Source organism: Eurosta solidaginis, chromosome 3, assembly GCF_040869045.1.
Source record: "Eurosta solidaginis isolate ZX-2024a chromosome 3, ASM4086904v1, whole genome shotgun sequence".
Taxonomy (NCBI): Eukaryota; Metazoa; Arthropoda; class Insecta; order Diptera; family Tephritidae; genus Eurosta; species Eurosta solidaginis.
The window spans coordinates 240,093,592-240,102,837 of NC_090321.1; the positions used below are offsets into that span (position 1 = coordinate 240,093,592).

The 9,246-nt window shown below is 35.6% G+C and overlaps 1 protein-coding gene across 1 annotated transcript; it reads right to left on the minus strand.

Annotated features, from left to right (window-relative positions):
* Positions 1 to 245: 245 nt before the first annotated feature.
* On the minus strand, positions 246 to 7,497 carry Cpr49Ah (cuticular protein 49Ah). Its single transcript, XM_067778109.1, has 2 exons — positions 7,224 to 7,497; positions 246 to 1,250 (listed from the first exon to the last, which is right to left on the minus strand). The coding sequence occupies exons 1-2, from the start codon at positions 7,233 to 7,235 to the stop codon at positions 681 to 683; spliced, it is 582 nt and encodes a 193-aa protein (XP_067634210.1). The 5' UTR covers positions 7,236 to 7,497; the 3' UTR covers positions 246 to 680.
* Positions 7,498 to 9,246: the final 1,749 nt, after the last annotated feature.

The following is a 9,246-nucleotide window of genomic DNA, read 5'->3' on the forward strand; positions in this document are numbered from 1 at the left end:
CAAAGTCGAAAAAAAGTAAAAAAAATGAAATTTCGCAGGCTCGAAAATTATTTTTTTGGGTATGCGTAGTGGAACAGTGAGCACAAGTCCTATCGAACAATTGATGGCGCGATATCGGTTAATAAATCGAACCAGTCTAATGTACATACTTTTGAATCAGAACACACATACTTTGTTGCATAGCGGCCAAAATTGATGAGAGGGTTAAGTGCAAATTTATAAATAAAATAATAATTTAATATAAATTTTTTTATATAAAAATGTTCACTTTTATTCATAAATTATATATACATATGTAGTAAGGTAGTTAGGTACTAGTAAAACGAGTACATGTAGCACATATGTAGGTACATAATAAACGGTAAAATTTTTCTCAATTATTGATTTCTTTAGTATGCAAAGCGTGAAATCGAATTTTAAGTTTCGGTTAATTTCTGAAATAATGTTTGAAATATGTATGTATGTATGTATATGAAATTTTATTGAGCACAAATTTGTATTTTGCTTCTTCAAGCAATAGCCGCTAATTTTTCACGCAGCAAATCACAGTCTTTGTTTTACTTTTACAAAAGCGCCACAAAAGCGCTTCATTTTTGCAAATTTAAATAAAATAACATTTATACAATAATTTTCACAAACAAAATTTTACGTTCTACGTTTCATTTTTATATACATATATTTTAAGCATTTTCCAAAGGTCCCAAATATTGACCATTACTATTAGCTACACGACGTTCTTCCAATTTCCTAGCAAAGTCTGGATCACTCTTCGCACGTTGCTCCAAACGTTCTTGTTGCAATTTAATACCGGCATAAATTTGATCTAAACCTTTTTGTATCTCCTCTGGTATGGCTGGTGGTGTGGGTATATGATCGCCAGTTGCACGAAAACCATTCTCATCCGCGGTATATTGCACATTAATATAACCACCATCAGGCGATTGATATGAGTATTGTCCGTGTTGTACCAGCACACCATTGGGATTTGCTTCGGAGAAATCTTTCAGAAAACCAGTCTCTTCATGTATAATATTATTGCCGGTCTCATATTCCGTTTTATAGCTACCATCTTCACTTTGTTCCTTATTATATTTGAGTATCGGTATCCAAGTGGTAGTTTCACGTATATGATCGCGACGTAGATCAACTTTCTCATCACGTGGTATATTATTTTGATTAGGATGACCATGATGATGTTGTGCATAACATGTTGTGACTCCAAGGATTAAGCCAAATGTGCACACTAACCACTGGAGGATTACGTATGATAATGAGTAACCAATCGAGCGAACCGAGCAAAATATGGAAAGAAAAAAATATATATCTTATTTTTCTTCATTTCAAACACTTTTTTATTTAAATTAAATTAATTAGATTAAATTAAAAATCAAAAAATGAAATTCCTTTATTAATTTATATGAAAACATCGCAAAAAATGAAACTAGTAAAATCAACAAATCAGGTTTGTTGTACTCATATACATATGTAATACTCCTATATTGCTAATAGAAAATGCTCATGATGCAATTACAAGGTGACAGACGTTGGCAGCTTCTCTTTCTAATCCGCCATATTGAACTCCGAAACTCGATTTGCCTCTTTGCGAAACTACTGTTTTATTCAGAGGAAAAATTGTAGTAAAAACCATACACATTTATTTTCCTGGAAAAGTATGAAACGGCATCACTTTTTTTCTCCAACTGTGTTGATTTTTCTATCGTTCAAACTAATGTCATTTCTAAATAAATGTTTTGTTTATTCAATAAAATTATTAAAATTTGCCAAATTTTCGGCGTTAAATGTTGGTAAGATGTTTTATAATTTATATAATACTGATAGATATTATTTTAAATAAGTTCTTATAACTTTATTTATAGGTTTTGTTGGCGACGTTGCAAGAAACCAGACGCAAAGCGGAATGCAGCTGATTTGATTGCCACCGATCCAAATTGGCTTTCCAAAGAGGTAAGGAGCTGTGGGATTACCTAAGTAAGGATGAGCCAGAAAAGCAAGCGCGCCCTCTGAGTTTGAAACAACTTATAGTCATCTTGATGGTCGAATCGAAGCGAAAATAGTTACAGTCTCTAGCACCCCATCCATTACTTCATCGTCAACGACAGAACGACGAAAACGTGAATCGCAGGACAGTAATGTTCCTGCTCCTCATATAAATGGTGTATACTCAGAAATATAATTCTTTATTGCTGTAGTATTTTTATATCTAACCATCGAGTTTTATTTTTGCGTTATGCAATGCATATGCACTTTCTTTATATATTTGGCAAAGTTGCTAACCACTTGCAAAGGAGCTATGTTGTTTTTGTTCCAAAGTTAAGTAAAACTACTAATAATATTTGTAAACCGACGGAAACATAAACGCAAACAGACGTGCGACCCATTACCAGACGGTATAGCCATACCAATGCTGATACACCTTCGTGATGAGGGGGTAAGCTATCCGACGCACATTTTCAATTTATCGTTGAAGTCCATCGTCATTCCTGAACAATGGAAAACGGCAAGGATACTTCCACTTTTAAAGCCTGGGAAACCAGGTAACGAAGGTGAGTTGTATCGACCGAAATCACTCCTTTCGCTAGTAGGGGAACATAAATTACGGACTGAGCCAGGAAAAACCCCCATCATAGGACAGTGCTCGTGGCCCCGACCTGCCGAAAGTTCTTGACACAGTCAACTACGGCACGCTACTCCAAGAAATAGAAGGTTCACCCATTCTTCCTTGTCTAAAAAGATGGACCTCAAGTTATCTGAATAGTCGGCAAGCATCGGTTCAATTTAGGAACGAAACTTCAAAGTCTAGTATTATTAAACAGGGGGTGCCACTGGGTTGTTTCCATCCACGAACCTGTTTTACTGATTTCTACATATCAAAGCTCCCTTCCACACCAAAATTAGTTACCATTATTTCCTACGCCGGCGACTGCACGATAATGACAACCGGACCTGGCCCTCCAAAGAACGAGTTAGTTTATAGAATAAATCGCTATCTCTCCTATATTTCTGGTTTCTTCGCCTCGTGCGACCTGGTACTATCACCGACCATATCCAGGGCCACTCTGTTTAGGACGTGGAAGGAACAGATGACGCAAATATTGGACTTCACGTCGATGGTGTTATGTTATCGAATGTCAGTGACCCAAAGATCTTAGGGATAACGTTCGATAACAAAATCCCCTTCAAGTCACATGTCACCCGAAATTGTATCCAAAGTACAATGCCGCAACTAAATTCTCAAGTTGCTTGCCGGCAGTACTTGGGGAAAGGATAAAGAAACGTTGCTAGCCAAAGCAATTGACCGGCCGCTCATCCACTACGCGGCATCAGTTTGGTTGCCGAGTCTTAAAAACACACACTGTAAAAGTTGCAGGCCTGCTAAAATGCTGCACTCAGAACTGTTACGGGATGTCTTCTTATGACCGCTGATAGCAATATATAGTAAGGCAAAAGATCTCAAAATTAAAAAGCATAACGATATGCTGAAAGGAAAGTTTTTGCTTAGTCATAACCCAGGAAACTCTAGCAAACAACTGCTTGATCTAGCCCCGCCTCCATCCATCTCCATAAGATGGGATCAGGCACGTACATACCAAGGAACCCTAAGCAAAATCCATACAGAATCAGTAAACGCCTTTGTTGGGTCGCGGCCGGTGAACCACGTTATCAACATATACTATCTTATCCTTGCAGAAGAAGAAAGCTTTGGACCTCTGCCCACAGTTGGACTATAAGCATATTGGTTGGAGGATAAGCATTTTGATACCCCTTCTCGAAACAAAATTGGGCATAATCAAAAGTTGGCGCAACCTATACTATTATTTTTTTTGGCGGAATGTTTTTTTTGGCAGAAATACACTCGAATCGCTTATCAAACCATTGTCGAAAGACGACGCCGTTAAGTAAAAATACTAAACATATGTTTCGAAAGTACTTTGAACTGGATACCAAAGATTTCATTATATTAAAGAGACACATTACCTATTTACCGCGGCAGTCGCTTTGGCCTATATTCACTTCTTTAATAAACAAATTACAAAATATTTGTTTCGTGCTTTGCTAAAAAAGTTACTAGATTTAATACTATTTCACAAAAGGGTCTCTTCTATTCTTCCCCTTTCTCTCATCACTCGTATTGTATGGGAGTTTTCAAAACGAGCTGTCACTACATACACCACCTTGTCATTATTACATCATGGAAAATGCTCACGATGTGTTTTGAATTCGAAATCAAAACAAGACAGCCTATAAAATTTTTGTGATTGTTGCAGCATTAGTGTGACAAGAAAAAATGTAAATTTAGGTATATTCGATTATTGAATACAAAAACAAAAACGTTTAAACAGCAATATATCGGCACTCTGATGTTTGGGAATGTACTTAGCCTTTTGAAGCAATATAGGAGTATTACATATATGGTTGCGCTTAAATCAACAGTCTTTTCTGTGAAATTGAGCGCATTATGGTTAGTTCAACCCAATTTTTCGTCAAGAAAACGAGTTTGTTTAGTTTTTTTTTCAACAGTAGAAAAATTATTGGCCGCAAGTTAACAATATTCTGAAAAATTACAGATTTTCAATCAATCTAGCTGAATTTCCTGTTAAGAGAACTGCTTTCATTGGTCTTTCAACATCGAACCACCATCAATGTTATGTTACAGGAGGGTGCATTCCTGTTGTTATGACTACCCTGCAAAAATGCGGCTAGTCTAGGATGAATCCGGAATGAGTCGCAAAGGAGTATGCGAATATATATGAGCTGGAGTGGTCCCTTTTGTTTGAGCATGTCCTATGGAGAGATCAATTGTTTATGCTTCAACGGAGTAGTGTCGGACTGGTCCTCTTCTCTTTATACCCCTAGGAAAGGTCCTTTTTGTAATGTTCGACACTTCCTATTTTTACCCCTTTGAGTACTGTTCGACACTTCCTCTTTGTACCCCTATGGGAATTGTCAGACAGACCATTTTTGTATCCATACGAGTAGTGCCGGACATATTCTCTTCTCGCCCCTACAACCAGAGTCACACAAGTCTATTTTGTTCGCCTATGGGTACTGTCGGACAAGTCCTCTTTCTACCCGTACGGAATTTCTTACAGATTTTATAATTTTTTAAACTCAGGATATAATGCAATATTCTTACTTTTTTCGGATTGGTTTTGTAGAATAATAAAAACAAAACAAATGTTACGATAATGGAGCATATGGTCCTAGTATTTTAGGCTCGGTATAGAGCTTCAGATTTTTCTTAAATAATGCCATTCAATCACATTTAATCTTTTTATTTTATTCATTTCGCTGCTGTTTGTTATACTCAGCATGATTTGCACACAGAGTATATTAGCTTTGATTGGATAACGGTTGGTTGTACAGGTATAAAGGAATCGAGATAGATATAGACTTCCATATATCAAAATCATCAGTGACAAAAAAAAAAAAAAAATTGAGCCATATCTGTCCGTCCATGAGTTCGTTAACACGATAAGTTGAGTAAATATTGAGATATCTTCACCAAATAAAGTACACACTTTTTATATATATAACATTTTGGAAAACAAAAAAAACCTGATTATTTAGTAAATAACACGCCTAGAATGTTGAAATTTTACACGTGGACTGATATTGAGACTCTTGATAAAAATAAAATTTTTTTTTAAATGGGCGTGGCACCGCCCACTTGTGATAAAATCAATTTTACAAATATCATTAATCATAAATCAAAAATCGTTAGACCTATCGTAACAAAATTCGGTTGAGGGGTTCCCTTTACTATAAGGAATGCTTTGAAGAAAAATTAACGAAATCGGTTAAGGACCACGCCCAATTTTACATAAAAGATTTTTAAAAGGGTCGTAGACGAATAAAATAAGTGATATTTTTGCAAAAAAGAGCTTTATATCAATGGCATTTCATTTCCCAAGTGGATTTATAACAATAAATAGGAAAAACTTCAAATTTTAAAAAATGGGCGTCGCACCTTCCCCTTTTATGACTAAGCTATTTTCTATGTTTCGAGAGCAATAACTCCAAGAAAAATTAACGGATCGTAATAAAATTGGGTACACAGATTTTTCCTATAGCGGGAAATATTTCTAGAAAAAATGGACGAAAAAGAGCTTTGTATTAATAGAATTTTACGTTCTAAATTGAATTATAACATTAAATTGGCAAACACTAAAATTTTTGAAAATGGGCGTGGCACCGCCCCTTTTATGACTAAGATATTTTCTATGTTTTGACAGCTATTACTCGAAAAAAAATTAACGGCTCGTAATAAAATTGGGTACACAAATTTTCCCTATAGTAGTAAATATTTATAGTAAAAATGAACGGGATCGGTTAAAGAACCGCGGCAACTTAGATATAAAACAAGTTTAAAAGGGTCGTAGACTAGAATAATAAGCTATAACTTAGCAAAAAATAGTTTTGAATCAATGATATTTCACTTATCAAGTTCTACTGTAAGAGGAAGTGGGGAGACATTTTTCTTTTAAACGTGCGGTGCCACGTGTTTTGTAGGAAAGTAAGTTATCTTAAATGAAATGTACAATTGAAGCTCACGCTGAGTATATAATGTTCGGTTACACCCGAACTTAGACACCTTTACTTGTTTTTTATTATATTTTTCAATTGGCTTCACAAAGTTCAAACTGACTGATGCCAAATATACCCAAAAGGGACTATAGGGGATCAATTATACCCCAATGTGGACAAAAGAGATCAATCGCACGATTTTTTGCAGGGTACCGTGCCACAGAAATCTCTTACGTACCAACCGACACTGTTATTTTACCAAGGACGTAAATCTGTTGTTTTAACAGTTTTCATGGGATTCTTAGAGTGACGTTAATAGAGCAGAGCTAGGGGCTCAGCGTGGTTAATGGTAGCGTACTATGCATACCACACCTAATATCCTGTGTTCAAGGCCAGGAAAAACAACATTTATATCTCTAGACAAATTTTTTTTTTATTAGAAAAAAATGCCTGGGTGTATTCTTTTTTGTGCTGTGCTGTGCTTTACATTTGATGAACATTTTTTTGTCGATTTGAGTCTTGAAACACTCAATTCAAAATCAATAATTTTTGCGAAGATAATTTAACAGCTATTAGCGATGGATACAAATTTACAGAAATATCGGTTGAATTGACCTATAATTCGTTTGATTTTACCAGCTTTTCTTTCAGTGAATAACTATGCCGTTTCAACTTACAATTTTATTCATTTTTATAACAAAAAAAATTTTAATTTGTGCACCCAAACTTTATTGTTTTTGTAAATGGGATATGTAAAACAGGATATTTTTTTTGGCGTCTTGTTCTCCACAATTTATTAATATTTTTTTGCTGTTTTCACTTTTTATACATAAATTTTATTATATTTGTTGCTATTTATGTTGTTGTTGCGCGTTAATTTGAAAAAATAAATTTAGAGTTTTTCTTCGGTGTCGAGTGAGTGAAAGCGGATTTGAAAAAAGACTGCGCACAAGCGAGCCCTATTAAAGCTATTTATAGTAGTAGCGCATTTGCAGCTCCCAAAGGCGAGCGCATACAACACCAACACATGCTCAATTCAAACACTTGAATAAACTTAAATTTACCAGCATACAAATATATTTTCATGCAACAGTTAGAGTTGAGCTTTTTTTCGGCTTCAAAGCTTTGAAGACTTCGTCAACTGTTTTTGTTTTTTTTGTTTTTATATACGTAATTCTTTTTAACTATGCTTTGTTGAATTACATAGAGTTTAACTTGCTGCATAAACTTGTACGTTGCACGTTTACTCACTTGTGCATAGTAAAAATATTTGTGTGCATAAATATACAGTGAGTGCCAAACCGAAGTTTACAACGTAATTTTGTTCTAAACTACACATATAAACTTAGTATAGGATCATCCGAATAGGTACAAATTATACCTTGTTCGTGTTAAATACGCGGAAGGTCACCATATCTTCTTTATGATGAAATGAAAGCTGTTGATGGGAGCTTTAAGATAAAGTATTTTTTGTAAGGATCAGGGACCGATTGGCCTGGTGCTAACACTGAGACTAGGGCTGGGACTGGGACTGAGACGTGGAGTGGGATTGGAACAAAATACATAGCACTCTATGGGACTGACAATAAGTGATGGAGAAGAATGAGAAGAACTAGAGAGAAGAAAATAGAGGGAAGGAGAAAGAGATTGAGAAAGCGATAGATTGAGATGAAGATAGAGAGATAGGGATAGATGAAGCGAAAAAGAAGTGAGGGAAAATACGGAGAGGGAAAAAGATGCGCAGAGAAGGAGAACTGTAGAGGGAGGAGTGAATAAAAGGAGAAAGGAAAATAAATGAGCGAGGGGAGGGGGGGGGGGCAGTGTAAGATGGAAAAAGCTTCTTAAAATTTATGCAGATGGACCAAATTTAGGACAGAATAACATCTGCCGGGTCCTTTGTATGAAATTAAGATTAACATGGGGGTAAATTCCTATTGAAATCATTTTTTGTGTAAAAATGCACATTTTTTGTACGTATTCATGTTGAAAAAAAAAAGTCTAATATTTTGATTTACATCCTAAAAGTACGTAGTTTTACACAAGAAGTGTGCAAAAGTATACATGCTTTGTAATTTCATACAACAATGTGTAAATTTCGATCACTTATTATCGTATTTTGCTTCAGGTAACAGTAAATTTTCATTTTCTAATAGTCGCGTTTGTCATCTCGAGGTGGAAAAAGTGAATAAGCTATTAAATATATGTAAATATAAATAAATGATAAGCTTTAAAAATATATTGGCAATGTTTGTGTGTAAAGATGCCATGGTTGAAGGTGTCACCACTGTGTACCACAAATTCAATTGTTTAATGGCTTCTGGCGACTTTATCGTTACATGTATGCTAGGCCCTTAGTGTTTAAAATCGCGCTCTTGGAGTGTAAATACGGGGGTTAAATATAAAAAAAAAAAATGTAAGGCGCGATAACCTCCGAAGAGATCTAAGGCCGAGCTTCTCTTCCAATTTGCGTCGTGCTCCTCTTGATTTTCCCTACAAATTGGCCGGACGGGACCTACATGTTTTATGCCGACTCCGAACGGCATCTGCAAAGCAGATGAGTTTTCACTGAGAGCTTTTCATGGCAGAAATACACCCGGAGTGCTTGCCAAACACTGCCGAGGGGCGACGCCGCTTAGAAAAATTTTCTTCTAATTGAAAAATCTTATTTCTAAAATTTTGATGTTGCTTTGCCCGGGAGTT